This window comes from Sodiomyces alkalinus (assembly GCF_003711515.1).
Source record: "Sodiomyces alkalinus F11 unplaced genomic scaffold SODALscaffold_1, whole genome shotgun sequence".
NCBI lineage: Eukaryota > Fungi > Ascomycota > Sordariomycetes > Glomerellales > Plectosphaerellaceae > Sodiomyces > Sodiomyces alkalinus.
The window spans coordinates 982,312-1,010,096 of NW_021167079.1; the positions used below are offsets into that span (position 1 = coordinate 982,312).

The 27,785-nt window shown below is 56.4% G+C and overlaps 14 protein-coding genes across 14 annotated transcripts; 8 read left to right on the plus strand and 6 right to left on the minus strand.

The window, feature by feature from the left end:
• Nucleotides 1–436: 436 nt before the first annotated feature.
• Nucleotides 437–2,673, plus strand: SODALDRAFT_268690 (hypothetical protein; the record flags this gene model as incomplete). The annotated part of the gene is made up of 5 exons (XM_028607618.1): nt 437–952; nt 1,078–1,202; nt 1,293–1,502; nt 1,626–2,082; nt 2,146–2,673. 5 exons carry the CDS (start codon nt 437–439, stop codon nt 2,671–2,673), a joined length of 1,836 nt encoding a protein of 611 aa, XP_028469783.1.
• A 1,543-nt stretch (nt 2,674–4,216) lies between these two features.
• Nucleotides 4,217–5,332, plus strand: SODALDRAFT_318758 (hypothetical protein; the record flags this gene model as incomplete). Its single annotated transcript, XM_028609402.1, has 2 exons — nt 4,217–4,851; nt 4,954–5,332. The coding sequence occupies 2 exons, from the start codon at nt 4,217–4,219 to the stop codon at nt 5,330–5,332; spliced, it is 1,014 nt and encodes a 337-aa protein (XP_028469784.1).
• A 964-nt stretch (nt 5,333–6,296) lies between these two features.
• Nucleotides 6,297–8,306, plus strand: SODALDRAFT_266817 (alpha-xylosidase; the record flags this gene model as incomplete). Its single annotated transcript, XM_028607513.1, has 1 exon — nt 6,297–8,306. One exon carries the CDS (start codon nt 6,297–6,299, stop codon nt 8,304–8,306), a length of 2,010 nt encoding a protein of 669 aa, XP_028469785.1.
• A 71-nt stretch (nt 8,307–8,377) lies between these two features.
• On the minus strand, nt 8,378–8,812 carry SODALDRAFT_354098 (hypothetical protein; the record flags this gene model as incomplete). The annotated part of the gene is made up of 3 exons (XM_028613686.1): nt 8,378–8,522; nt 8,561–8,586; nt 8,645–8,812. 3 exons carry the CDS (start codon nt 8,810–8,812, stop codon nt 8,378–8,380), a joined length of 339 nt encoding a protein of 112 aa, XP_028469786.1.
• A 267-nt stretch (nt 8,813–9,079) lies between these two features.
• Nucleotides 9,080–10,251, plus strand: SODALDRAFT_374365 (hypothetical protein). Its single transcript, XM_028614671.1, has 5 exons — nt 9,080–9,098; nt 9,286–9,472; nt 9,525–9,583; nt 9,637–9,898; nt 9,961–10,251. Exons 2-5 carry the CDS (start codon nt 9,361–9,363, stop codon nt 10,188–10,190), a joined length of 663 nt encoding a protein of 220 aa, XP_028469787.1. The 5' UTR covers nt 9,080–9,098; nt 9,286–9,360; the 3' UTR covers nt 10,191–10,251.
• Nucleotides 10,252–10,462: 211 nt separating this feature from the next.
• Nucleotides 10,463–12,243, minus strand: SODALDRAFT_326150 (ubiE/COQ5 methyltransferase). Its single transcript, XM_028610099.1, has 5 exons — nt 11,817–12,243; nt 11,628–11,732; nt 11,226–11,568; nt 10,850–11,125; nt 10,463–10,775 (listed from the first exon to the last, which is right to left on the minus strand). The coding sequence occupies exons 1-5, from the start codon at nt 12,015–12,017 to the stop codon at nt 10,735–10,737; spliced, it is 966 nt and encodes a 321-aa protein (XP_028469788.1). The 5' UTR covers nt 12,018–12,243; the 3' UTR covers nt 10,463–10,734.
• A 433-nt stretch (nt 12,244–12,676) lies between these two features.
• On the minus strand, nt 12,677–13,783 carry SODALDRAFT_4728 (hypothetical protein). Its single transcript, XM_028615400.1, has one exon. It carries the CDS (start codon nt 13,576–13,578, stop codon nt 12,721–12,723), a length of 858 nt encoding a protein of 285 aa, XP_028469789.1. The 5' UTR covers nt 13,579–13,783; the 3' UTR covers nt 12,677–12,720.
• A 71-nt stretch (nt 13,784–13,854) lies between these two features.
• SODALDRAFT_354101 (Rhodanese-like protein) lies at nt 13,855–14,489 on the minus strand (the record flags this gene model as incomplete). Its single annotated transcript, XM_028613687.1, has 3 exons — nt 13,855–14,030; nt 14,090–14,204; nt 14,298–14,489. The coding sequence occupies 3 exons, from the start codon at nt 14,487–14,489 to the stop codon at nt 13,855–13,857; spliced, it is 483 nt and encodes a 160-aa protein (XP_028469790.1).
• Nucleotides 14,490–14,643: 154 nt separating this feature from the next.
• SODALDRAFT_354102 (hypothetical protein) lies at nt 14,644–15,681 on the minus strand (the record flags this gene model as incomplete). Its single annotated transcript, XM_028613688.1, has 5 exons — nt 14,644–14,682; nt 14,944–14,997; nt 15,087–15,131; nt 15,246–15,613; nt 15,654–15,681. 5 exons carry the CDS (start codon nt 15,679–15,681, stop codon nt 14,644–14,646), a joined length of 534 nt encoding a protein of 177 aa, XP_028469791.1.
• Nucleotides 15,682–16,164: 483 nt separating this feature from the next.
• SODALDRAFT_374368 (hypothetical protein) lies at nt 16,165–17,170 on the minus strand. Its single transcript, XM_028614672.1, has 2 exons — nt 16,984–17,170; nt 16,165–16,903 (listed from the first exon to the last, which is right to left on the minus strand). The coding sequence occupies exon 2, from the start codon at nt 16,741–16,743 to the stop codon at nt 16,369–16,371; it is 375 nt and encodes a 124-aa protein (XP_028469792.1). The 5' UTR covers nt 16,744–16,903; nt 16,984–17,170; the 3' UTR covers nt 16,165–16,368.
• A 655-nt stretch (nt 17,171–17,825) lies between these two features.
• Nucleotides 17,826–20,102, plus strand: SODALDRAFT_326154 (MFS general substrate transporter). The gene is made up of 4 exons (XM_028610100.1): nt 17,826–18,796; nt 18,858–19,156; nt 19,243–19,532; nt 19,598–20,102. The coding sequence occupies exons 1-4, from the start codon at nt 18,014–18,016 to the stop codon at nt 20,062–20,064; spliced, it is 1,839 nt and encodes a 612-aa protein (XP_028469793.1). The 5' UTR covers nt 17,826–18,013; the 3' UTR covers nt 20,065–20,102.
• Nucleotides 20,103–20,912: 810 nt separating this feature from the next.
• Nucleotides 20,913–22,768, plus strand: SODALDRAFT_318766 (hypothetical protein; the record flags this gene model as incomplete). The annotated part of the gene is made up of 4 exons (XM_028609403.1): nt 20,913–22,267; nt 22,309–22,356; nt 22,637–22,643; nt 22,736–22,768. The coding sequence occupies 4 exons, from the start codon at nt 20,913–20,915 to the stop codon at nt 22,766–22,768; spliced, it is 1,443 nt and encodes a 480-aa protein (XP_028469794.1).
• Nucleotides 22,769–22,935: 167 nt separating this feature from the next.
• SODALDRAFT_326156 (hypothetical protein) lies at nt 22,936–25,619 on the plus strand. Its single transcript, XM_028610101.1, has one exon. The coding sequence runs from the start codon at nt 23,320–23,322 to the stop codon at nt 25,393–25,395; it is 2,076 nt and encodes a 691-aa protein (XP_028469795.1). The 5' UTR covers nt 22,936–23,319; the 3' UTR covers nt 25,396–25,619.
• Nucleotides 25,618–27,450, plus strand: SODALDRAFT_354108 (biotin synthase; the record flags this gene model as incomplete). Its single annotated transcript, XM_028613689.1, has 4 exons — nt 25,618–25,708; nt 25,823–25,898; nt 26,023–26,419; nt 26,539–27,450. 4 exons carry the CDS (start codon nt 25,618–25,620, stop codon nt 27,448–27,450), a joined length of 1,476 nt encoding a protein of 491 aa, XP_028469796.1.
• Between the last annotated feature and the right edge of the window lie 335 nt (nt 27,451–27,785).

Below are 27,785 nucleotides of genomic sequence, written 5' to 3' on the forward strand. Positions count from 1 at the left end.
ATATAAGTCCTCGTTCTCCTTCACGCCTTTACCACGCTCTTTTGCCTCGCCCTTCGTCGTTGTGATTCCCTCCCCTCTCTCGTGGTAACAGACGGGCAAAGCCACGACAAGGCACGATCGAAAGTCAAGGCCAGACGAGACAAGACATCGACAGGCCGGGTGTGAAACTGAAACCGTGAAACCACATTCTTTTTCATCGACCTCTTCCCACGCCTCCTATACAACCCTTCTCATTCATTCGTCTTCTGGGTACTAGTAAGGATCGTTGCCAGTGTCAGGGTCCCTTTTCCCTCCTTTATTATTATTATTATTCTTCTTCTTCTTCCCTGTCCGCACAAAAGAAGCCCGACGCGTCTTCTACCGCTCAACGATCCCCGTTCTCGACATCCGGTCGGACAGCGTTACTACCCCCGAAATAGCAATGAGCGAAACAGCAATGAGCGAAACAGCCAACTGGGATGGCCTCGGCGTCTTCTGGACGGCCTTCGCCTCAGGCTGGACGGCCCTCCTGATCGCTGGCATGGCCTTCCTGCACCGGCGACGTCACATGCCGATCCTGCGCATCCGCGGCCTCCCGCTCTCCTTCTGCGCCATCCTCTTCCTGCACGCCTACTGGCTCGCCGTCCAGCTGGGCTACGTCTACGGCCACCTGATGCCCAACGGCGTCGAGTACTGGATCATGGGCATCTATTTTCCTTTCGGCGTCGCCCTCTTCCACGCTTCCAATAGCCAGTTCCTCCACGTGGCCAAGCGCCAGAAGAAGTATGCCCAGCTCGCCTTGCCTGCCGGTAGCGGGAAGAAGCCGGGCCAGCACCAACGCCAGCAGCACCAGCAGCAGCAGCTCGCGAAGAAGAAGACGTCGTCGTCCAAGTGGCCTCTCGTTGGCAAGTTTCGGCGGTACGATTATACCACCAAGATGCTGGCGGTTGTTTGTGCGGGCATGACGTTCCAGGTGAGTTCATGTTCGCTTTGTCCTAGTTTCTCGGACCAAAAGAAAAAAAAGCCGAAACGGAAGGATGAGAGGAACATATTCAGAAAGACTGAATATGACTGACTGACCTGGTGGTTCTGGATTAGTTCGCCTTGACGCTTGTCATGTACCTCGTCTCTCGCAAGTTCCACCCTTCCTTCGGCATTCCCGGGACCGAAGTCACAGGGACCCCTGACGAGGTTAAGAGGGAGCAGGGTCGAGGATGGGAATGGTAAGTCCGGTCATCTTCAGCTCTTCAGCTCTTCAACCTCTTCCACGTACAAGGAACAAACTGCTAACCAACGGTCGAACGAACGATCAGGTGGCCGTCGGTCTTCTGGCAGATCTTCTGGGCCTGGATGGTCGCTCCCTACATTCTCTGGCAGTCTCGCGGCATCCACGACACGCAGGGATGGCGCGTGCAGACGGTGGCCTGCTGTTTGGTGTCTCTGCATGCGGCGCCCATGTGGCTGATCGCTCTTTACGTTGATGGCATGGGCGTGATCAACCAATACTTTATCCCACCCCAGTGGTAAGTCTCGAGAGTCATTACCTTCCTCGTACCTACCCTCTACCCTCGACTTTCTTTCCCTTTGCTCGCCTGCCCCACATCGGAGCATAACACGAATACATGGGGCTAACACTCCGAGTCAAGGATCGCGGTGTCGATCATGTTCATGGAAATCTTCACCATCTTCACCCCCTGCTGGCAGGTCCTCCGGCACCAGTCCCTCCGGCAGGAGACGCTCGAGCTCATCGCGCTCTGGGAGACGGGCAGGAAGAGCGGCAGCGGCAAGTCGTTCGCGTCCGACTCGACGCGGGTCGGCGGCAGCGGCAAGGAGACGTACCTCTCGTGGAAGCACATGGGCGAGGCGGAACGCGGCGGGTCCATCGACGCCATGACGGCGGCGGGAGGCGGCCTCCTGACCATGGACGCGCTCGAGTACGCGCTGAAGAAGAACCCGGGCCCCCTGCAGCACTTCTCCGCGCTCAAGGACTTTTCCGGCGAGAACATTGCGTTCCTGACGGCCGTGCTGCGGTGGAAGACGAATCTCCGGGCGCATCAGAACGCCGGCGCCCCTGCTTCCCTGGTCGGTTCTTCTTCGCCTGCCGTCCCTGCCCCCGCTGCACGAGGAAGCGCGGCCATCGTGGCCATCGGCGCGTCGGAGGAGGAGGAAGCCCAACGGAAAAGGCAGCGCGAGGAGCGCGACCGGGAGATGTTCAACGAGGCGCTGCGGATCTACACCGAGTTCATCTCGCCGCGGGATGCCGAGTTCAGCATCAACATTTCGTCGTCGGACCTGAAGCGCATCGAGGCCGTGTTCGAGTCCGCGGCCAGGACGCTGTACGGCGACGAGAGGCGCAGCAAGGACTCGGCCACGCCGTTCGACGACTGGGGTGCGCCCAAGTCGTCGTCGGCCAGCGAGAAGGGGATCGTGCACGGCGACGGCGACGGCGACGTGGACATGTCGGACGCGGGCTCGACGATTGCGGAGCGGGTGTACTACTGGGGCCGCATCCCCGAGGGGTTCGACGAGACGGTGTTCGACGAGGCGGAGACGAGCATCAAGTATCTTGTGCTCACTAACACTTGGCCCAGGTTTGTCAGGGATAGGCGGACGTCTTTCGACTCGACGGAGAGTGTTGAGTCGTATGATACGCTGCTTGATATGGTGGCGAAGAGGGGCCAGACTGGCAAGTGAGGAGCCGGTTGGGATAGTTGGATTTGATGGGTCGCGGAGGCGTAGCGGACTTGGTGATATGGTACGGTAAGGGGGCGTCTCGGACTATCGGTCGGTGGGATGGTCGGGACGACTAATGCTTTCCCTTTGGGAAGGGTCTTTTTTCTTTGGTTTATATAAGATACTTTTGGTATGATGTTATACCTTTATAATGTGACAATACCCACGGGATTTGGAGAGGGAGCCATGGTTTTTTTCTTTTTTTTTTCTTTATTGTGTACGGTTCCTCGCTTCGTTGTGTAAAGTGGTAGGATCATGGTTGTGATGGTGAGTGTTTCCGTGGTGATGCTTCTTTTTCTTTTTCTTTTTCTCTCCCCGCTTTCTCGGTGACACTCGGTAAGCATCTCGTTTCATTTCCACACCAGTCGCTCAAGGTGAAGCGGCAGGTGAGAGGCCTTGGGCGAGTCGTCCGACACTACCGTACGGTACCTACGAGATGTTCCCCCCTCCCCCGGTGGCACGTTACAGAGGAACCAGCCCCTGAGACGCTCCTAGGGCCAAGTTGAAAGTTTAGTCAGCGCAACGCGTTGCAGCAGGTTTACCCCTGGCGCCTACGCACATGCATCGACCAATCAAAAGCGTCCACCAAGAATCCCGTGTCGCATCGTCGCACGCATTGTCCGAGCCCTCGTCTCGTGTTCCTGCCCCTCGACTCTGCTTCAACGGCGCTTCATGTGATGTCCACTTGCAGGGTTTGGTTCTCGTCGAATGGGCGTTAATCTTTCTTTTTTCCTTCTTTTTTCCCCCTCTTTTTCTTCAACGATTTTCTGTAAGCTGGCTTGACAGAAACCGGGAACCTGTTTTGAGTGTTCTAGCTATCATTCTTGTCTTCATTCTCTCCGTTCAGCTTCACTGCGTCACTCCTAAAGATCGCAGACCACCAAACAGACCTCCGTCGAGTTCGCAAAGGTTGACTCCACAGTCCACAGTCCACATCCCGGCGCTTGACCCGTTTCTCTCGCTCCGCCATCAGTCTCCGCTTTCTATGCGCCACGGTCCCTTGACACGGTTTTCCACCTTCTGATCTTCGTCTTCGTCTTGGTCTTCGTCTTCCCTTCCATTCTGTACCGTTTTCTTTCCCCTTGCTTTTGTGGCTGGACCTGTTGTACATCGTGTTTTAATCTCCGCCATCATCTCTTCGCTTCCCTCTTTGTACGAGGCTTGGCTGTCGCTGTCGCTGTCGTGCGGTCGGACACGCCATTCCAGCTTCACTGCGGGACTCGGAGGTCTGCCTTTCGCTTCAGTCGCTCTCTGCCGGGGCAGGTTCCCTCAACTTCTTCCTTTGACCGTTTTCTTTTCGTCTTTGCTTTCTTCGAATCGACTTTGCATCGCCGCCGGTCGGGACACTCCCTAATACCTCTCCGCCTCCCCCCTCGCGTGCGAATCGAATAACCCCCACCGAATCGGCCGACCCCGACATTAACGTTCCTCATTTCTCGCCAACTTTTCACCTGTGCTTCCAACGAGCCTCGCACCGCCGAACCATCCCAACACTACATACACGATGTACTGGACCACGGCATTATCGACAGCGACGCTGCTCGCGCCCCACACCCTCGCCGAAATCATCCCGCTGCCCGCCGACCCCTCCATCCATGCCGGATCCTCCGGCCTCCTGCAGCACCACGCCCAGGACATGTCCAGCCAATACATCTCGCGGCGGCAGTCCTCCCCCGAGGACGAGACCCAGGGCGCCGCGCCCCTGACCCCGGACGGCTCGATGGACTGGGACGCGTGGGACAGCAGGACGGTAGCGGCCTGCATGCAGGCGCTGGGACGGCTGGACACGGCCTCCAACCCTTCGGGCACGTCCATCTGCTACAACCTGCCCATGCTGAACCGGACCAGCGGCATCTTCGGCGCCGACCTTCGCTTGTTCAAGGTGTCCGAGCCGTCGGGGTCTTGGGTCAACATCCCGCCCGAGAATATCGAGGTCACTGTCGGCTTCCGCGGTGCTGCCGTGTCGGCGGTGGACCCGAATCGCGGAGAGGCGCAGCAGCAGCAGCAGCAGCAGCAGCAGCAAAACAGGGTGAAGCGGCAGGACAATGCGGGACAAAGGAACAGGACCACGGAGCTGCTGCAGACCTATTTCTTCATCGGACAGATCGGCCGGGAACACATGGAGGCGAACATGACCAGGTATGTCTTGCTGTCCTTCTGTCCTCACGCTCCACGAACCCGTGCCGCCGAAACAAACACAACCCAAAGGGGAAAAGCTAACCACAACGTTGAGCCCAACAGCGCCGAAATAGAAGCCCTCGTCATGCCGATCCTGACCCTCAGCGCCACGAACCCCGACGGCGTCACCCTCACCACCAACGTCTCCTCCAACGAGGCAGCCTTCCTCACCGGCGTCTTTTCCGACGAGGAGAACCTGTCGGATTTCACCCGCGCCGACCGCGCCGTGGCCAACATCACCAGGGCGCTGGAGAACGCCGAGGTGGCCTTTGTGCTGCCCGGCGTGCAGATCCTCATCTTCCCCATTGGGCTCGTTATCATCGCCGTGTGGACGCTCATTGGGGTCGCCGCTTACGGGTTTGGCACGTACGAGCGCGTCCAGTACGCCGAGAGCTTTAAGCGGAGACAGGCTCTTGCGGGTAACGCCAGATCCCGGATATAAGGCCATTTATACCACAGACTTTTGGCCTTCCATCACGAGAGACGGTCGTGTCGTGGGGTGTGAGGTGTCCGTGTTGTGTATATAGGTATATGGGGTGAAGTAGGATCTGACGGACTCGCCTTGTTACTTTTTTTGATGTCCGTGGTCCTGTTTTTATTCCTTTTTTTATACATGTCATTTTGCAACAATAAGTCTATGTGTTTTCAGGATTTTGCTTGTGATGGAAGACTATGTCTCCATCCTCAACTCAGCCCTCGAACGCTCGTAAATACTGCGTGTACTTCTGCTATTGTTTGGCGACCCCCAATGGATACCAAAATATACCTTACGGTATACAACGGCGACAGCCCCGTCAGTACCGGTCTTCCCCGCACCGGTCAGCGGGGTACGGGCGGCTTTGAATGGTCCCGACTGGTCAGGCCCCTGAAGTCTTTTGTCCACTGACGCGAGAGACCTGTAATTAGCGAGCTTGCTAGGGGCCTTAGTGGACCTTAGTGGACGTTGGTGTGAATAGGGAGCGCTGTAGCTCTCAGCGAGTTTGGCGGGCTAGCAGGACATTTACTGGCCAGACCCCTAACAACACCACACTTTGACCACACGCAACAACAAACATCCACATGTTACATCCCGCCGACCCAACGCCCAACCCAACTTTCCTCCCCTCCCTCCTTTACCAGAGTGACAGCCAACAGCATCAGCATCATAGGAATCTCCCGCACCACTGACGTCCATTCTATCCCGCACGTTGAGGAGAAGTGAAAACGAAAGGGACCATTCATAATCGGGCCTCGGACAACTCGTTCCCAGCACCCAGTGTCACGTCGGGCTGTAAGACGCAAGCAAAACATGTCGGATTCAACCTCTTGGGTCTTCCCCCTCTTCTTCACTCCTTCGTTGTTCCAACTGAACTAGCCATCATCTCTCCTCCGAACGGTTCATTGGCTTCGTGAGTACCGACGCCATCATGCTCGAACAAGTCGACGACAAGCTCGTCTTCCGCTACGATGCCGAAACCCTCTGGATCCAGCCATGGGGCGCCAACGCCCTACGCATCCGCTCCACGCGAGCCCGCGAGATGCCCGACCAAGACTGGGCCCTCCTCACCCCCAAGTTCCAACCACACATGCAGGCTCCCAAGATCGAAATAGACCCCAAGTCAGGCGGCGCCATCTCGCTCGGCAAGATCAAAGCCACCATCTCCCAGGCCGGCAAAATCCTCATCCACAACGCCAAGAGCGACCTCCTACTGGAAGAATACACCCGCAACCGCAACGACGTGCTCGACTCCAAGTGCAGCGCGCTGGAGGTCGAGGCCCGCGAGTTCAAGCCCATCGCCCACAGCGACGCCTACCGACTAACGGCGCGCTTCGAGAGCGTCGACCCGGACGAGAAGCTCTTCGGCATGGGCCAGTACCAGCAACCCTTCCTCGACCTCAAGGGCCACGACCTGGAGCTGGCGCACCGCAACTCGCAGGCCAGCGTCCCCTTCCTGCTCTCGTCCCTGGGCTACGGCCTGCTCTGGAACAACCCGTCCATCGGCCGCGCGTTCCTCGGCCGGAACATCATGTCCTTCGAGGCCCTCTCCGCCGCCACGCTCGATTACTGGGTCGTGGCGGGTGACGTCCCCGCCGAGATCGTCGAGGCCTACGCCGACGCCACGGGGAAGGTCCCCATGATGCCCGAGTTCGGCTTGGGGTTCTGGCAGTGCAAGCTCCGGTACCAGACCCAGGAGGAGCTGCTCGGCGTGGCGCGCGAGTACAAGCGGCGCCGGCTCCCCATCGACCTGATCGTCATCGACTTCTTCCACTGGCCGCTCCAGGGCGACTGGGCGTTCGACCCGACCTTCTGGCCCGACCCGGACGCCATGATCGCGGAGCTGAGGGAGGCGGGCATCGAGCTGATGGTGTCCATCTGGCCCACCGTCGACAAGCGGTGCGGGAACTACGCCGAGATGCTGGAGAAGGGGTACCTCATCCGCACCGACAGGGGCGTCCGCACGGCGATGGATTTCCAGGGCGACACGGTGCATTTCGACGCCACCCACCCGGGGGCCCGGGACTACGTGTGGCGGAAGGCCAAGCAGAACTACCACGACCGCGGCATCCGCATCTTCTGGCTCGACGAGGCGGAGCCCGAATACAAGGTCTACGACTTTGATCACTACCGCTACCACGCCGGCCCGAACACCGCCGTCGGGAACCTCTACCCGCGGGACTACGCCCGCGCCTTCTCCGAGGGGATGGCGGCCGCGGGCCAGGAGAACATCGTCAACCTGGTCCGTTGTGCCTGGGCCGGGAGCCAAAAGTACGGGGCCCTGGTGTGGAGCGGCGACATTGCGAGTTCGTGGCCTTCGCTGCGCGACCAGGTCGCCGCGGGCTTGCACATGGGCCTTTCGGGTTTCCCCTGGTGGACGACGGATATCGGGGGGTTCCACGGCGGGGATCCCTCGGAGGAGCGGTTCCGGGAGCTTTTCGTTCGCTGGTTCCAGTGGGGGGCTTTCTGTCCCGTCATGCGGCTTCACGGGGACCGAGAGCCGAAGCAACCCCGGCACGGCACTACCGGGGGGAGTGGTTGCTTAAGCGGCGCTCCGAATGAGGTGTGGTCCTACGGTCCTGCCGTGTACGAGATTTGCAAGAACTACATGTTCCTCCGGGAGAAGATGCGGGAGTATAGCAGGGGGTTGATGAAGGAGGCGCATGAGAAGGGCACGCCCGTCATGCGGACTTTGTTCTATGAGTTCCCCGAAGACAACGAGTGCTGGACCATCGGCCAGCAGTATATGTTCGGGCACAAGTTTCTCGTCTGCCCCGTGCTGTACGAGGGGAGGCGAAAGTTGAAAGTGTATTTCCCTCGGTTGCCGGAGGGGGAGAAGTGGTCTTCTCTCCAGGAGGGCGTTGGGAAGACGTACGATGGCGGACGGTGGGTTGAGGTTGATGCTCCTCTGGAATGGATGCCTGTATTTGTCAGGGGTTGAGGTTCTCCTGTCTCCTATTCAGATGTCACTTTTGAATACCAACCATCTGTTGTTATAAGATACACAGCGACTCAGCATATACAGTCGTAGAGGAACGCCCATTTGAGTGTCTTGATGCGGTCGGATAGCCAAGCACCGCCTAGGGTGGCGACCATTTGAACGGCGCCCGAAGGGCATGTTGAAGAGGATGGTGGTGAAGCGGTCAAAGCCGAAGGACTCGACGATTAGGGGGCCGAAGGTTGAGATGCCGCCACTAGGGATGCTTTTGAATCTGGGTTAACTGCAGAGGGGAGACGTTGCTGGGGAGAGAAGACTCTCGGACATTCGAAATGACAGACATAAGCCAAAAAGCAGAGCCATGTCTTGGGGTCGAGGGCGCATTCCTTGACGTGGTCCCATTTCCACACGCCAGAACCGATGCCCATTTGGTTCATTCGGAGTCGTTCAATGGCGATGAGCTTGTCGTCTCCTTTGAGAAACTTGGCTTTCATTGGAGAGTCGGGCATGAAGAAGCTGGGCGTTTTTAATATCAAGTGGTGTTAAGGGGGGGCTGAGGCTCATGAACCACTAGGGGACTGTTTCAACAACAGAAAATCCACTAAAATATAATACGTACACGCCTACACAGGCTAGTATATAAGGGCACACGATGATACACGAAAATATAGTAGTAGAATAGGGCTAGTTAAACCAAGCAATCAGATCGCGGTGAAAAAAAATCTCGTCCCTTACTGTAACGCCACGCCCACCACCGAATCTTATTTTTCCCTCTCCAGACAACCAACGAGTCAGGTAAGTCACCCGACCTACACCCTTACACAGAGCTATTCCATCAAATCAAGTATTACGATTTGAATCAACAGGGCCAGATCTGCTGGAATCCTACTTTTCAGAGCTGTTTTTGTAGTTTTGGTGGTGCTATTGTCGTGGAGCTGGTTTAGCTGGTTTGGCAGTTAGCTAACATGGGACATAATAATAGTGACAGTCTTCAACAGTACTACCTTATACAACAAAATACACACACATACAGCCTATTACCGCTATTTACGATACAATGGAGAAGATTGCTTGGCCTGACGAGATTGGTGGCGAGATTTTGCCTGATGCCCCTGATAAACAACCTCAGCAACTACGCGGCCCTGAGCTCAATGCATATATTATGAAGCGTACGTGTGTGTACGTATCTGTATGGGATAGAGCTAACAATTGTGGATATAGTTTTCAAGGAGATGTGCCCCTCCACCGTCGCCCGCCATCTTGGCGAAAATAACCTTGAGGTACGTACTATCCTACACTATCGTACAGGCCTATACACTAATGTACAAAGCAGATCAAACGTGGCCTCGAGTTACGCCTCCGGTATATGAAAGGGGGTCAGGTCAAAATTCCTAATTTTGACATGACAAGGCAGCAGTCCCTCTCTGGATTTTATATCCAGATGTACGGAGAGGAACAAAAAGGCGACGATATATGCGGGAGGTGTGCGAAGAACAAGGGCAATCTGGTGGGCTGCTACGTCTTGGAGGGTTTTGCCAAGGGAGCGTGCGGCAATTGCCTCAGTGGTTCGGGCGGCAGTGTATGCTCGCTGGCCGGTACGTGCATCTTTAGTGGTGTGTGTTTGTGTACGATCGTGTACTAACCTAACCTGTATTAGACTGTACGCCTGCGCCGCGTAAAAGAAAGGGTTCAGTACTAGGTGGCTCTCTTAGTAAGCGTCCTAGGGAAGATGACGACGAGGCTGCCCTGGACGGTATCCCCTCTAAGCATTTAGAGACTTTCGCGAACTTCCTCTACAGCGTGGTTGAGCGCCGTAGCCGCAGTAAGCCACTATACCCCTCCGTATTATACTATACTTGCTTTTTTTCTTTTCTCTTTACTTTTTGACTTTTTTTATTCTTTTTTTTGGTTAATTTTCTTTTCCTTTTTTGAGTTTAATAATACCCGGTTACGTTATTATAATTATAAATCCGAATATAATATAGTAGTATAAAAGTAAACAATATACTAAGTAATATTAATATATAGGAGTATATCTAAAGTAGTAGTATAATAGTATATACTAGTATAATAGTAGTAAGTAAGATATGAAAACATTTATATCATTTTATTTACCTGTCTAATATCCCAGTGAGACACTCTTCCTTCCGCCATCCGCCCAGAAGTGGGATCCGGACACACGAACAAAGACCAGATAGAGGCCGCACACGTGAACCATTTTCTTTACACTACAGTCTACAAGCCAGCAGGGGTTTTCGTCCATTAAAGGTTTTCAGATCAAATACTAAGGTAAGTAATAAACACGTTCCATCGGCTCCGGTATTAGCCTGCAGCAATCCAGGGTCAAATTCGCAGTAGCGGCCCACCACCCAGCAGGATATATGCTCGACTTCATATCAATACCACCGCTGTTGAGGAAGCACATTAGGAACTACCCCTCCAATGGTTTGACGGCAAAGATCTTGTATGACCCTAATAGTATTACCAGAACGATTAGCCGGGTTCGACACACGACAAAGGTCAGATACAGCGAAGGGGGCACATACCAATCCACTCATTCAAGTCAATATCACCAATCTCAGCCGCCATTTTGGCCAGATCAGCCTGGGCAGCAGTCGTACTTTCGGAAGCCGCCTCGGACTCTCCAGACGGGCCAATGTCCTTTGAGCCGCAGCAACCTCCCTGGTTCGCCGAAGGTGTCGGAGCTCCGCAAGTCGAGTCATTCGAGGAGCTAGTACCCCCATTCTTGGCCTTTTTTGTGCCATCAGGAAGAGTATCCAAGTATACATTCAAATCGGCGTTGGCGTCTTTGATCAGGACGTCTGTACATGTTGGGGGTTGCGTTGCTTTCGTTAGCTTCTGTGGTGGCTCGCCGGTCCTAGTTACACTCCGTGCACCGGGCCCTGGGATATGAAAACCTACCGCTAAACCCAGCCTCTCGTAGGTACGTCTGGTACTGCTCGACCAAGCTGGCGCCGGCAATGCACCCGACATAGGCCGCAGCGCACCGTCGCAACTTCTCCGACAGCGGCTTCTTGGCCAGGATGTCCGAGATGGCAAGGCGACCGCCAGGCTTGAGCACGCGGAAGACCTCGTTGAAGACGAGCTGCTTCTCGTCCTCCGGGACGAGGTTCACGACGCAGTTGGACAGAACCACGTCGGCGGTCCCGGAGGTGAGGGGGATGTCGGTAATCATTCCTTCGACGAACTCGACGTTTGTGGCGCCGGCGCCGACCTTGTTCTTTTCTGCCAGCGCGAGCATGTCCTAGATCGAATATAAGCACGTTGGAAAGGAAAAGAGGGGAATACGAATCTGTGGCATGCCTTGTTCATGTCTATACCAATGGCCCGACCCGTCGGGCCGACTTTCTTGGCCGCAAGAAAGACGTCGAAGCCTCCCCCTGATCCTAGGTCGACAACCGTTTCTCCCTGTCGAAATTTCTCTGTTAGTCTTTCGCGGTCGTTGATTTTTAAACGATCAAGGTGAACGGGACAGGACAAGATGCCATATACCTCGCGTATGCTTGCCATAGCCAAGGGGTTTCCGCAGCTTAGTCCGAGGTTGGACTCCGCCGGGATGCTGGAGAGCTCCTCTTCGCTGTATCCGAAGGACTGCGCGACTGAAGTGCCGTAGCCACGGCTGAGCTGGGTCGCATCAGTCGCCAGCGAGCCATAGTGCTGCGTGACAGCCGAGTAGATTTTCTTGGTGTCCATAGTGTCAATGGGTTCAAGCTTGATGTTGTAACTTGTGTGGGAATTTGTAATCTGCAGAATATAGGTGATGAATGGTGAGGAATCAGGATCGGTTGTGTAGCTCGTGTTGGGTAAGAAGACAGACGACGAGGTCAGTATATATATATATATGTTTTGACAACTGAACTGCCACGTAAAGAAAGCTCCACGTGCTTTATTATCATGCAGGATGTCACTGAATTATTTCCCACCTTGGTGGGAGTCGGACCAGTCGGTGAGACTGCATCAAGTGACGTCGTGGCGCTGCCAAAAAGGGAAACTATTTCGATATGTCACCGGCCCAGACGTCGGATCAATGCATAAGCGCGAGAATAAACGTGCGCTAACCCGTCCCATTAATAAACTGTGGCGTGCAGATGATAGGCGGAAATGTCTTGGACCGTTGGACGTCTGTGCATTTGGGAACCCATGAGCTTGCGACTGAGCACTATCGAGTATCGGGCACGAAACGGCGATCGAGCGATTGTCTGGCGCAATTCTTCATTAACAGCCACCACGGACCGGGACCACGGTAACCAGGACGTCCTTGACAGACTCGTTGCACTTAATCCAGAAGAAACTTCGCCGAATCCCTGATCATTGACGGAGAGCCGCCCGGGCTATACGAACATGCAATGCACACTATGTACGTAAATGACACATAGACTACACTTTGTATTTGTCCTCACAATGGGTTGATAGTGTCCAGGACTGAGAAGACACTTGTGCTCACAATTCGACAGCCCTCCTCGGGGACGGTGGCGCCCCGAAACCCTGGGCCCAGCCGGTCGCTCAAGGCACGCAAGTCGAGCCGGTTGCAGCTTTGGTCGGAAATAATGGCGTCGGCGACGATGCATGGAATGGTCGATTCCCCCGGCGCCTGTTGTGGGAAGCGGAAGGCAGCCTCGAAGAAGATATCGGTCGAGGCATTCTCGTCCGCGAGTGGTAAAGACAGACGCTCACGCTCCCCCCCAGCGACGCGGTCGCGGTTGAATGGAAGATGGGATTCGTGAGAAGAAGAGGAGTTCTTGGGAGAAGGTCCTCCTCCCGGCGATTGTGAAGACCGTGTTGACTTTGGTGCTCGAGGTGATGGAGGTGGACCTGGTACAACTGGTGAAGATGCCGATTCAGATGGCGATGACTTTGAAACAGGCGTCGAAAAACGTTCTTCTGGCCCGGGTATGTCCTCTGAGCCACCAGTCGAGGACGTAGACCCAAGTTTGTATTCTGCAGTATGAGGTTCCGAATCTTCCGATTCCTCCGAATCCATCTCCAAAGTACGTCCTAGTCCTTGGCAACCGGCGCAGAGAAACGGCCGACGAGTCGCGCAAAGTGTTCTCAGGTCCACCATCTCGGACTGAAGCTCGGCATTTGCGGCCAACGCATCGGAAAGCTGCGCTCGTGCTTCGTCCAGCTGGCGCTCCAAGTCTTCGATATACGCTTTTCTCCGGGCGCGATGGCGGCGTTGGTTCTCTCGGACCCGTATTGTGTTGTGGTCCTTGGGCTTTGAAGACCATTTGAGAATCATTCCTGGAGATGTCATGATGGAGCGAGAATACTTTGTTGTTTCCTCAAGATGTTGATGAATATCCAGGACTGAACGACTGATAGGCAGGCCGCAGAATCGTAGGGCGAGGCAGTTGAGGTCTGCCGGAAGTCAAGACTCAAGAGGGCGGAAGTGATGTGATTAGGTAAGTTCAAATGAGGTGATATTCTGATGACCAACTGGAAGTTTTCCATTTTGGGACGGGGCGATTAGTCATTAATCGAATCGGATTTAAGCCCCCCCTTGGTCCAAGTCATGATCACCATTCACCATTCACGACCATGCGGTTTCGTCATACTCGTCCATCCACTCTGTGAACTCGGGCCCTGCAGCCACCCAGCCTTTAATTCCTCCCTTCAGTAGCACGCTCTGCAAATCTTTATCCCCCCGCTCAGCCAGGTAGTCGGCTAGCCATCCAGCGGCCCGCGTCCCACGACCGGCAGACGAACCTGTCTCGGTCAGCCAACGTTATCCATCATGGAACGAGACCGCAATCTTTCGGACATACCACAGTAGAAGATGACCTGTTTGACCCCTGCCGCTTTGAATAGGCCATAGAGGGTCGGGATAGATGGGTAGAGCGACTGGGCCGGTAGGTTTATCGATCCGCGGACCGTACCTCCCTGCAGACATTGGCGGTGTTCACGTCAACGGTCAACGGTCAACCTCAAATCAAACGTCTCCGGCCTTCAATGTCGCTTGGGCATTCTGCTCACCTGGTGATCATTGCGGCGAACATCGACAAGAACAAAGTCGTTGCTGGCTGCATTCTCGCTTCGCCCCTTCAGCAAGGCCAGAACCTCCTCGCTAGACAACGACGCGGGTTCGGAGGTCTTTGGCTTCGGGTAAGCGGCATGCCACGGCGCCTCGGGGGCGGCAGCAGCTCCTGTTTCGGGGCCGGCAGACATTTTGCGGGAGTGTCAGGCACAGAGTTTGTGTTCAAGTTTGACTCTAGGGGCGCATAAATAAATCTTGAATCTCCGTATATCAAGGACGAGCAGAAAAGAGGTCAAAGGAGAGGGGAGTCCGCTACCAGACTTATAGCAGGACGTTAGACCCCCGTCACTCCCCGCCGGTTGGGAACTTGGGAAATGTCGTGATCTGTCGTGATCGAGGCGGGGAACCATCGCCGAGGTACCTAGGTATTTCACTCATTGCAGTCGAAGAGGAGATGTCACTCCCGCATTCTGATTGGTCACATGGCTAGGTATGTGATACCAGGTATCCACATTTCACCCAAAAGGGGTAAACATATGACTCTATTTTTCTTCGTTCTATTAATATACGACTTTCTACCTTAAGGTACCTACCCGGGTAGGGGTGGGTATAGGTCAGAGCTCGAACAGAGAATTTTGCACTGACCAGAGCCAGGACAGAGATATCGCTGTCAACATAATGTTCTAAGACTTCGGACATCTGACCAGTCCATCGAGCTCTGACCTATAACCAGCCAAACCCGGGTAGGTATTCAACGATCACACGCTACCTCAAATCACGCAACCTACAGTACGACAAAACGGGATATCCACTCGCAGCTTGGCTCTGGCCCTCTAGTTGTAACGTCCTTGCACATCGATTTATCCGGTCTTGTCTACCTCGCCGTCAAGGAAAGCAAGGAGGGCGTTTAGTACCTGTAGGCTGTCCGGCATGAGTCAAATAGAGACCTTCGTGGCATCAAACCCGTCAGCCGCAACCCGGAGCATTGGCGACCACCAGAATGGATGATCGACCGAGGAATGGATCGTGAGAATGCTGGCGGCGACGAAGACGAAGGGGTCGACGTCGAGGTGCTCGAGCAGACTGGTCAGGTCGGCTGTGAACGTGGCCCACGTTACGTGGTCCTTCGTCGTAGGCCCGTTGGTCCAGCCCAGTCGCTTTGGCCGAAACCGCGCCGGGTCGGTGGCCACGATGCGGTACCGGTGCTTGTCAACGAGGTCGCTGTAGAAGTGGTCGTACATGCGCGAGGACATTGGCCAGCCGTGGATGAAGACGAGGGTCAGGCGCTGGATAGGCGGCGCGGTTGTCGATGGGCCTGGAGTGTAGTAACGGTAGTAGAGGGAGGTACACCGTACCATCGACGGGGCTAGAGAAGGCTGGCATGATGGTGGACCGCGGTAGCTGGACTGATTCGCCTTTGGTTCTTTTTGTTTCTTTCTTTCTTTTTTCCCTTGCTTCTGTAAACAACAAACAACAAAGGAAGATCGTTCTGTTGACTCTCTTTTTCTTGGTGAGGGCTTTAAGGCTTGTCCATCAGACTCGTGCAGAATGCAACTGACGATATCCCGTGTATATAGTCACGTCTACTCCCTCCATAACTGCTGCAGTTCTCATTATGTTTGACTCCATCTGCTGGGCTCAGCCTCTCCAATTTGTGTGTGAGAGCTTCCAGTCTAGGCTATTACGAAATGGTGTAGTTATGCATAACGAATAAGCATCTCGGTGTCCAGGTTGGCTCTTATAATGCACCGGGAGTTCTCAGTTCTGACATGGAGCATATTCTGACGCCGGTGATTGGTTCCGTTTTATTTATTCATTTATTCTTTAACTCTCCGTTAAAAAGGGATAGGAAAGAATTGAACAAGAGCACCCAACATTATTCGCTAGCCATGGCCCATGAACCACCCGACTCCCTATCCGGCCCCTGTAGAATATTTGAGTAAGAGACTAGAGTTCTGGCACTTCTGGCGGCCAGAGACTGCGTCGAACGTGACTCCAGGTAATTCATCTTCGTAGTCATCATGCTGTACTCACTGCTCAGGAGTCAGCACTCTTGGCATCATTGAGTACTCAGTCCTTGCCATCATGTTGTTCTTTCGCTTCGGCTTGCCTTTCGACCCCGGAGTCTGCGGTCTCAGCAGGACGATGGCGAGCCTCGTTATGCTCGCCCCCAATTGCTATGGCCCGTAAAAAGCTCGTCCAGTAGGTCCTTCGGTAGACAAATTCCTGGTTGGTAAGTTCCGCCTGTCGCTTCTGACGTTCCCACTCTTCCACTTCAATCTCGCGGGTAGTGTTGAAAATGGTGTGCCCCATCCAGTATCCCCCTTGGAGGACAGAAGACAGAAGGCCGACAAGAAGCCCGTAGATAAGAAACTGGCATAATCGGAAAACCGAGCCGCCAGGATCCATCTGGGGGCGACCACGACCGCCTCGGTCTGGGGACATGGGCGGTAGCAGGCAGGGAGGTAGTAACAACCCCGTCCGGCTTGTTGGTCGGTTCCGGTGTTCATTGTCGGTTTTGGTGATGGCGTAAGTGATGGGGCTTTTACAAGTTTGGGGGCTGTGCGGTAGGTTGTAGCCCGTAGCCTCTGACGGGGATCTTTTTCTAGTTCTCGTCCTCGATGTGAGTGGCATGCCGCATTGCCGCATCATGTATGGTCTCGGACTCTCGGCAAAAACACTTACGGTTACCGTTCGGTGACTGTGGTCTGAGTCTCTGATACGTCCGGAGAATTTCAGCTGACTTGGATGCGTCTTATGGCAGTGTAAACTCTGCTGGGTGATGCTTCGAATCCTGACTACCGATCTTGAATCTTGAACCTTGAAGTGTGGCCTTTCGACGGACAGGTCGTAGGTCACTGAGATGTCCTTCCTGTGGTGAAGGTTTGCAGTTAACCAGGGGAATGCTACAGAAGGCTTTACCGACCAGATCTCTTTCTTTACAAGTGCGGGTAGGTAGGTAGGTTTTCCTTTTTAATGGGAAAGCACAACCAGTCTATGAGACTATGACCTTCCATGTGCGCATCTGACGGTCTGACCTTCCGTTTCATAATGCCTTCGGTACGTGTGTACGGTGTACCTGTAGGCTGTGACGCGGTAGGGAGATAGTACGAAGGTAAGGAAAGGTACAGAGTGTAGATGTCTTGGAAGAAGGCCAATATCCCCGGACCCTGGTCTACATGTCGGCATGTACTCTGTAAGCCACGGTGAAAGGGGTATTAAACGCGAATGGGAAGGAATTGAGGATGTTGGTGCCTCTCAAGTCAGACCCAAAAAATCTGTCCGGGGCAGGAAAGGGGGGAGGTCTGGATACGGTGACTGCCCTCACTGAGTCACTGTCGTATGATTCGTACCTTATCCAAGGTAGGAGAATGACCTGGGAATGCAGGTACGAAGTACCAGGGCGACAAATTGCGTACTAGTACTGACGGTCGCTAGCACGATGATTATGTAATCGCTACGGAGTACCGCCTCAAAGTCCCCCGGACTTTCTTTCCCCTTGAGTCCTTGACTGATCAAGACTTCAAGATCAAGCCCCCAACGTCACCACATAAACAATGGGCGATTGATTGTCTGTCAAACTTTCTTCGAGGCGACACTAAAAGCACCCACCGAAGCCACCTGATATTATGTTACGGGTTCCCAAATCAGCCACGTATCACCTGGGGTTGGACGCAATACATTTCCACATGTCCCGACGCGACGCAGTGCAACGATGAGGTCCAACTCCAACTCATCATCCCCATCCACTCGCTTCGACATGACCATGGGCTCCATCAAGAGAACCGACTCGTCCTCCCCGGGCGCCCGCATGTATCACGACGATCAAAGGGACCAGAAGCCCGACGCTCAGGAGCCCTTCCTGGGCTCCGAACCCTCCGATCGCCTCCTCGACGGCGACGGCGACGGCGACGATGACGCATCCATGCGTCCCGTGACTCCCGTCGCGGTCGCAGACGCCTATGCCAACCGTCGCGACGCCGCCGCCGACCTCCTCCGCAAGATGGGCAAGCCGGCGGACTACCGCGTCGCCGTCACCGCCGAGGACGACGAACGCGTGCTACGCCGCATCGACCTCGTCGTCCTGCCGCTGATGCTGGCCGTGTATTTCCTCCAGGGGATCGACAAGACCACCCTCGCGTACGCCTCCGTCTTTGGCCTCATCGAGGATACCGGCCTGCGCGACAACCAGTACTCGTGGCTCGGGTCCGTGGTGTACATCGCCCAGCTTATCATGCAGTTTCCCCTGGCCTGGCTCCTCGTGAAGTTGCCCATCGGCAAGTTCACGAGCTGGATGGTCGCGCTGTGGGGAGTTACTCTGGTGCTCATGTCTGGGGCGCGTGCTTTCCCGTCGTTACTCGTCGCGCGCTTCTTCCTCGGCGCGTTCGAGGCCAGCGTCGCGCCTAGTTTTGTGGCCATTACCCAGATGTTTTGGCGTCGGAGGGAACAGCCTTTGCGGATGAGTTACTGGTATGCCATGAATGGCCTCACCAACATGGTACGGTCTTCTCTTCCGCGTCACCGACACTGTCCACCAGATGCTGACTCGACAGTCGCAGTTTGGGAGCGTGATCACCTACGGGCTTGCCAACATACCATCTTCTCTGCGGCCGTACCAGGTCATATTCCTCTTCTTCGGCTTTGTCACCGTCGCTTTCTCTTTCGTCCTGTTCGCTTATATGCCCGATTCGCCTATCGAGGCCAAGTTTCTCACCGACGAGGATAAGCTAATCGCTATTGAGCGGCTCAGGATGAACCAGACGGGCGTGATGTCTCGGCAGTGGCGGCATGACCACCTGCGCGAATCACTGTGGGATCCCAAGACGTGGCTCTGGTTTGCCCTCATCTTCTTCATCTCGTACGCCAGGCCTGTTGCGCCGTTCCGTTCCCCCCCTCCTTGTATACCCTCGGCGTCTCATTCCTGACCGTTTATCATCTGAATAGGGTCCCGTCAGGCGGCGTGTCTACGTTTGGCCCTCTCATTGTTCAGTCGTTCGGCTTTGACTCCTTTGCCACCATCCTATTTAACGCTCCTTTCGGTCTTGTCCAGCTAATTTCCACCATCGGCGGTGCACTCGTCGCCATGAAGTACCACAGGAAGGGTCCCGTCATCGCCGTGTTATCCATCGCGCCTATCGTTGGGTGCGCCGTGCTGCTTGCGACGCCGCGTGACCCTGCCTACCGGGCGAGCTTGCTTGGAGGGTACTATCTCATCTCGGTCTATCCGGGCATCAGTTTGTCATCCCCGATAAGTTATAGACCCACCATGAATCAATCCATCTGTTAACGTTTCCACTAGTCCCTCTCATCTACTCGTGGTCCGCCGCCAACACGGCCGGCGACACCAAAAAGAAGTGCACATCGGCCGTGCTCTTCGTCGGCCAGTCGCTCGGTAACATCATCGGGCCGCTGCTCTACACCCCGTCCGAAGCGCCCGAGTATTTCCGCGGCCTGCAGTCGAACCTCTTCCTGTACTGTGGACTCATTGCGCTGGTTGCCATGACGACCGTGTACCTCAGGCATCTCAACCGTGAGCACAGCCGCCGGCGCGTTCGGCTGGGTAAATCTGCCTCTATGGTGGACTACAGCCTGTACTCGGCAGAAGACGCAGACCGGGCACGTCGGGCTGCGGAGTTAGACAGCGCGCAGGACCCCGAGCCGGGAGAGACGGGGAGGACAGACGGAGGTTCCCAAGGTCGTGTCGGCACCCGGGCCTTTGACGACATGACGGATTTTCAGAATGAGGAGTTCCTTTATGTCTACTGATGTATTACTACCAGAGGGGGGGGGGGAGAAGAAACGGCTTGGATTGCTTGATGATACGTTTCGGCAGGTCGCTGTTAGCCTGTTCGCTCCGTTTCTGGACATATCATTGCTACTGCCTACTTTGACTGGTAGGTTACGACCACGGGCCGCGAATCGAATGTCTTTTTTTCGAATGCGATACTGGAGTTTTGGGCAGCTTCTCAGTCAGGCATTTCGGTTCTTCTGCTCAGCCTTGACCTGAGGAGTTGGGAGTTGAGGGCTGAGTTCTGAAGCCTGCCTCAGGTGTGACAGCGGACCTGGATGAACAAGGCCAGGATAGGGGGTAATTACCAGGACACGGAAGTTGGGTATGATTACAGGTTGTACTGATGTCGGATTAGGCAAGGCGCCGACGCCTCTTACTGCAGGTCAGAGTCGCTGCGCCATGCTGCCAAGGCGACGGGGGCTGAGCGTGTGCCAGGAACTTACCTGCCACTACCTATTTATCGAGCTCCCCATTTTGCTGCCTGCTGATCATGGGACTGTGATTGACATGTGCAATTGACAGGCATCTTAACACAGAAACAAGACGCGCCGGCTCCAGCAGCAGTGTCGCCTTAAGTACTGCGTATCTGCCGTTTTGTTGGTGGCAGTTGAGCGCACTCCTACGTACAATTAGAGGATCACAACTTCTCAAGTTCACAACCAAATCCATCAACCGTCAAGATTCACGACCCGCCACTAGGAGTTCCACATCACCCAGTGAACCAAGATTACCCATGGATCGAGACACAGACACCACGCCCGAGCCATCGCCTTCGGAGGGCAAGGTATTACGACCAGAACCTGCACATTTGCGGGCGGACAGAATGCCTCCCACGTGCATTCAAGCCATCAAGATCGACGGCATGGAGGTCGAAAGTGTCCCCGTCTACAGCGAGACCGACACCAACGACCTCTTCCGCCGCCTCGAATCACTCCAATCCTCCCCTTCCTCCTCTTCGCCTTCTCCCCTCGTCCTCCCCATCACCAAGATCGAGTCCTACCCCAGTCCCATGTCACATCAGGACGAATCAGGCGTGGAGTTCCCCCGTCGCGTCGAAGCCCACGAGCTAGCCTCCGCCATCGTAACGTCCTTCTTCCACGCCATCACGACGCGCCACGAGGACGTGGTCCGCGATTTCGTCTCCCGCGGCCTCGTCTCCCCGGACGTGACGACCTTGGCGGGCGAAACCCCTCTCCTAGCCGCCGTGCGCGCCGGCGACGGCACCACGCTGCGCGCCCTCGTCGCCCTAGGCGCCACAGTCGACGGCTACGGCACGGTGCCGTCGTCGTCGTCGTCGTCGTTGTTGTCGTCGCCGCTGCCGCCGCAGTACGGCCGGCGCAGGACGCCGCTGCAACTCGCCGCCGCCCTGGGGCGGCTCCCGCTCGTGAAGCAGCTGCGCGAGGAACACGGGGCGGACGACGCGCTCATCGCCGCCGACGGAGAGCTGGCGCTGCGTCTGGCGGCGAGGAACGGCCACAGGGACGTCGTGGCGTATCTGCCGCTGAGGCGCGGCGGGGCGTGGAAGCGGTGGAAGACGGCGCACGAGGCGGAGATGCGGCGGATCCGGAGCGTGGCGAGGGGGATTGTGGCCGTGTTGCGGTTCGTTTTGTGGACTGTGCCCCGGGCGGTGGTGTGGTCTTTTCCCAAATATGTGTGGGAAGAGCGGCACTACGTGACGAAGTGGTGTGCGCGACAGGCGAGGGCTTTCCCGGGCCGCGTGAAACGTGTCGCGAAAGCCCTTCCCGGGGCGTCGGCTAGGCTGGGGCGGGCGACCTGGCGTGCGGTGAAGCGTGTGGTGAAAGCCACTCCCAAGGTGGCAAAGGCTGTTCTCTCTTGGATCTGGGATGGGATCAAGGCCGTCGGCGGTGCTGTGGCCGAGGTGGTGAAGAGGATTGTTGCCGTGCTGCACACTGCCCTTGTCGCTGTGTTCGAGTTCTTCCGGACGATCACGTTGCAGGATGTGATTAACGGGTGCAAGGCGGTGGGGCAAGCCGTGTTTGCCTTGTTTTCTCGTGTGGTGGTGGGCTCTGTTGTGTGGACAGGGAAGGTGGTATACGAGGTTCTGAAGACGCTGTTTGGATGTGCTGTGATGGCGGTTTGGCTTCCTGTGTACTTTGTGTGGTTGCTTCTGACATGGCCGCCGAGGCAGATTTGGAAGATCCTGGAGGCCGCTGGGAGGTCAGTGAGGAAAGGGGTTGAGGAGATTCTTGTTTGGATAGATCCGAAGAGGATGTCGCAAAGGGCGGAAGGAGAGTCGGGCAGTTGATGTGTGTTCTGCACATGCAGCGTGGAGTATTTCGTCTATTCGGCAGCTTGCCCTATTTTGAGCCTAGTAATTCCTGACCTGGAGTAATCCTGACAATCAACCTTTGCACTGACCGAAAACGACACTTGTCGGGGATATCAGGTATGGATTCACGATGCGTGATGCGAGACGGACAAAGCTCAGGTTACCAGCATGAAGCGAACAAGTACCAGTGACAACGGTCAGGGCGTGTGGGGGTGCCTTAGGAGTCCCTAAATTCTCCCTGTATCCCCCTGGTTTAGTCCTTTCGTAAGTAGCCAGTACCGCGACAAGACAGCTTCCAGCACAGTGGGCTCAGGAAGCAGGTACAGCGGGGGCCGTTGGCCTGACACTCCCCACAGGGTATCGGGAGACCCCCGGTCCGGTGGGAATGATTGGCGCCGAGGGACCGGCACGCGGGGCACTAGTGGCCGGGGTGGGGGGATCTGGCGACACTAAACCACGATAGGAAATAAGTAAACAATGGCGCGATAAGGGATCATGTCTCGGAGAGTCGCGACTCCACGAACAAACAACACCTTCAAGACCCCGTCTCCACGGTGTTTTGTTTTCATTTCGTATAAATTGTATCTTTGACGATTCTATCTTGTCTTCCATTGTTTCCCCTTGTATTTTCACCAGAGATTGTCACCAGACGTCCGTTGATCCTGGAAGAAGCGGACGACAATCACCCCTCTATACTGCATAGTGTATACACTTCACAATGTCGTCCTCCACCGCGGCGGATATGGATCTTCCCATCGCGCTTCGGCGAACGCGTCGGAGCATCAACACTACTATTCAGCCGGGTGGTGACAGAAGTCGGACTGCGCGAGAAGCGCCGTCGACTTCGCGTACGCCCAGAAAGACGACATCCAAGAAACGAGTCCGATTTTCGGATCCAGGGCCAACCATAGTCGGACCATCGTCTACCGGTCTGACGCCAATGGTGCGGAGGACGTCGCTCATCCGCGGCACAACACCACGAAGAAGACGCCAGTCCACTCCCGCGCAAACATGCTCTGGCAACGGCGTCGCCTCTTCTTCGTCCTCTACGAGCGCCTCCCCCCCAACCGCAACGTCGCTGAGCGGCGAGATACGCCTCCTCCCGCTGCGGCAGGTCCTCGACGGCCGCATCCAACGGCGCATCCGGCGCAACGGGCTCAGCGAGGAGATGAACGCCATCGCGCAGGAGAAGCGGCTCCGAGCGCGCGAAACGCAGGCCGAGCTGGACCGTCTCCGGGCGCAGCTGCGCGAGAAGGACGCCGAGATCTACCAACTCCAGAACGCCACTGTCGTGATTGACACGGATCGCATCTGGGAGTTGGAGAAGCAGCTCGAGGCGTTGCGCGACCAGCTCGACACCCGGACGGTCGAGAATGAGAGTCGCGTTTATAACTGGACGATGGCGGCGCGGGATCCCTTTGCCGACGATTTCATGGATATCGATCTTCCGGAGGATGATGATGATGGTGATGGTGATAATGATGATGATCAGCGGTTTGGGGATGATACTGTGGCCCAACTGGCCTGCAGTACGCCGTCGCGCCGAGCGAGGGCTTCGTTTCCCACCCCGCCACTTACTAGTCCTGCTGTTGAGACCCGGCATCGGCATCGCGACGTCCCGACGACTCCGGCATCGACTGTGGGGGGAAGACAGGTCTTGCCTCCGACCACCCCGACATGCCATGCCGCCGTCCAGACTTCTTTCATCATGGATCCGGAGAAACAAGATCTCGAGGAGCAGGTGGAGTCTCTGCGGTTGGAAATGTCCAAGCTTAGCAACACCCTCGACTCCTACACGTCCCTTGCAGGTCGCCTGTCGGAGCGCATGGCGACCATCGCCCCATGCACTCCACGGGACGTCGGCAACAGCCATTCCACTGCCACCTCTCCTCCACAAGCACAGGCACACGCGGAACTGGAGTCCCAGCTCGAATCCCTCCTCCGGAGCATCTCCGACCGCTCCGCAGCCCTCCACGCCCTCACAACCTCCGTCACCGCCCTGGGCTTCCCGGGACAAGACGCAGGCGAAGTGATCTCCTCCATCGCCACCGGGTTCCGCACCGCCCGCCTGGAGCTCGAGTACCTCACCCCCGGCGAGATCGCGCTCCCCCTGACCTCCAACGGCGCCGCGGTGCTCGACCTCCTCCTGACGCGGCTCCGCGCCCTCGCGGCGCAAGCGAGGGAAGACGAGGCCGACATTGACGAGTACCACGCCATCGAGCAGTCGCTCCGGCGGCAGCTCGGCGCGCGGGTCGAGGCCATGGATGCGCTGTCGGCTGATCTCGCGCGGGCGCGGGACCTGCTCGCGCAAAAGGACGGTAGGATCCGCGAGCTGGAGGTGGCGGTGGATAGGTTGAAGGGTGCGACGGGGAGCTATGCGCACGACGTGGCCGAGTTGGAGGCCCTGGTGGGGAGGATGGAGGGGGAGCACGGTGAGGTGTTGGCGCGGAGGGATGAGGATGTGGCGGAGCGGGAAAGGAGGATCGAGGCGTTGAGTGGGAAGGTTGCTGCGTTGGTGGGGGAGACGGAGGGGTTGAGGGTGATGATTGCGGAGGTTGAGGCTGCGAGGGACGAGTCGGGACGGCGGGCGGGAGACGCGTTGGCGGCGCGGGATGCGCGGGATGCGCGGGTTGCCGAGTTGAAGGGGCAGGTGGAGAGGTTGAACGAGGCGCTGAGGAGAGCAGATGAGATGGTGAAGGATTTGAGGGTTGAGAAGGGTGCTCTGCAGGGGCGTCTTGCGGAGGAGAGGGAGAGGGGGTGGAGGGCGGTTGAGGCCGTGCGGGAGGAGTTGGAGAGGGTTGTGAGTATGAGTCGTGAGGTGCTTGCTACGCCTACCAAGAAGTCGGCAACGAGGGGTGGCGAGGAACAGACCGCCATGGAAAAGGACCAAAGGGATGCAGTTGTTGCTTCAAGGCGAGGCAGCCTGTTGGCTGGGGACCTTGCAAGGAAGGGCCGGGGAAGCAAGAGGTATGATAGCGGGGTGGGTCTGGTAGAGGGTGATGCGACGGACATTTGAGATGAGAGCACAGATGAGATGACGAGACTCTGGGAGTTCTGCTGGCATGGCCCATGGGTTGGCATGGGTTCATGTTGTTTGTTGTTGTTATGTGACATTGCGCCTGGTGATAGAGGTAGACGGCGTCTAGGCTTGCCCTTCGTTTCTGTTTCCTTTGTAATCTATATCATGGACATAAGTCCTAGTTGAACTCAAAGACATTTTCTTTGATTAAATGAGTCAATGGGAATCAATATCCATATACTGCCTCCAGTCTCCTCGGCAACCGTCGGGGCTGCTAGCCCGGTGTCGGTCCGGGGCCGGGAGTCGGACCGTCCGGGTTCTCACCAACAAAAGCCGAATGGAAGCAAGTTGAGCCAATAAAACGAAAGGATTAGAAATAAGAAAGCACCCCGTGCGCGATATTCGCGAAACCGTTGGGGGACAGGGGTGGATTGGGGCCGTCGGCGTGGGGGTTTGCGATGGGCCATGGCGGCTCAGGAGCCCGGTCTCGGCTTCTACCAGTCCAATGATCAATCTATAGGTAAGTATTTCTCCCTTTCGAAGCTGTTGGAAGGGAAGGCCGAGACCTCTCATCTTTTATTCCGTTCCTATTTTCTCCAAGAGCACTCAGCAAATATCCCAAAGCTTCGCCATCGGTCCACTTGCCAAGATGAGTCGGACCGTCACGACAAAATGCCTCAGGGCAGCGCTGAGGACGAAGGCCGTTCACAGCGCCCCGGCGTCTCTGTCACCGAAAAGCTTCCCTCGCGTTCGAATGTCCACCGTCGTCGAGAACTTGAACCCAAAGGTCCCAACCCTCAGCGGCGTCAGCGCATCTCTCTCACCGCCACCGCCACCGCCACCGCCACCTCCACAACCACATACCCCGACGAGCCATGAGCGCATGGAGAGCGAACGACGAGAAAAGGCAACCAAGATCCTTCGCGACGCAGTGGCTGCCAACGCGCCCAGGCACGACTGGACGAGGGAGGAAATCTCCGCCATTTACTATCAGCCCCTGATGGAGCTGGCCTACCAAGCTGTAAGCGATGGACCGTCTTTCCCATCACCAATGGCTATCTTCTAAGTTTTCCCTACGAATGACTACGGCAGACAGACTTGGAATCATGAATGCCTACTAATGTCGTCGTATCATGCCAGGCCAACGTGCACCGCCGATTCCACAACCCCGCCCACGTCCAACTCTGCACCCTCATGAACATCAAAACAGGAGGCTGCACCGAAGACTGCTCCTACTGCGCCCAGTCCACGCGATACCAGAAGGGCACGGGGCTGGAAGCCAAAAAAGCCGAGTCGGTCGAGACCGTCCTCGCCGCGGCCCGGGTGGCGCGCGAGAAAGGCAGCACGCGGTTCTGCATGGGCGCCGCGTGGCGCGACATGCGCGGCCGCAAGAACGCCCTCCGGAACATCAAGGCCATGGTGCAGGGCGTGCGCGCCCTGGGCATGGAGTCGTGCGTCACCCTGGGCATGATCGACGCCGCCCAGGCCCGGGAGCTCAAGGACGCCGGCCTGACCGCCTACAACCACAACGTCGACACGAGCCGCGAGTTCTACCCTTCCGTCATCTCGACCCGGACCTACGACGAGCGGCTGAAGACCCTGAGCCACGTGCGCGACGCCGGTATTAGCGTCTGCTCCGGCGGCATTCTCGGGCTGGGCGAGTCGTCCGAGGACCGCGTCGGGTTGCTGCATACCGTTTCTACCTTGCCGTCGCACCCGGAGAGTTTCCCCGTGAATGCGCTCGTGCCGATCAAGGGGACGCCGTTGGGGGAGCGCCCGCCCGTCGAGTTCACTACGGTGCTACGGACCATTGCGGCGGCGCGGATTCTCATGCCGGCTACGATTATCCGGATCGCGGCGGGGAGGAAGACCATGGCGGAGGAGAAACAGGCCTTGTGTTTCATGGCGGGCGCGAACGCCATCTTTACCGGCGAGAAGATGCTGACGACTGAGTGCAATGGTTGGGATGAGGATAGTGCCATGTTTGGCCGATGGGGTTTGGAGCCGATGAAGAGCTACGAGAAGTCGCCCGTTCCGGAGCAGGGGGCATAGCAAGATCCGTTGGTGTATTCTGCTATTCGTAGGAGTAGCGAGCATGAACAAGATGCCAAATGCGATGCATACATGTATCCGTTGAATACGTCAACCCGACTCCATATTCAACATGAACACCTGCAGCCACCGGACATGGGACTCGCTCTGTCTCTTTGTCTCTACCAATCTCCCAGCCAAATAGGCAGCCGTTTTGTTTCGACTCGGATTGGATCGAAAAGCGGCAGCCTAATATCATGTCCCTGTGCGGCATCTTGGCCCTGCGGCCCTGCCTGGTCCTGAAGGATTCGGCAGATCCCAACCCTCGGACTCCCCCAGCAGGCTCTGTCGTAGAG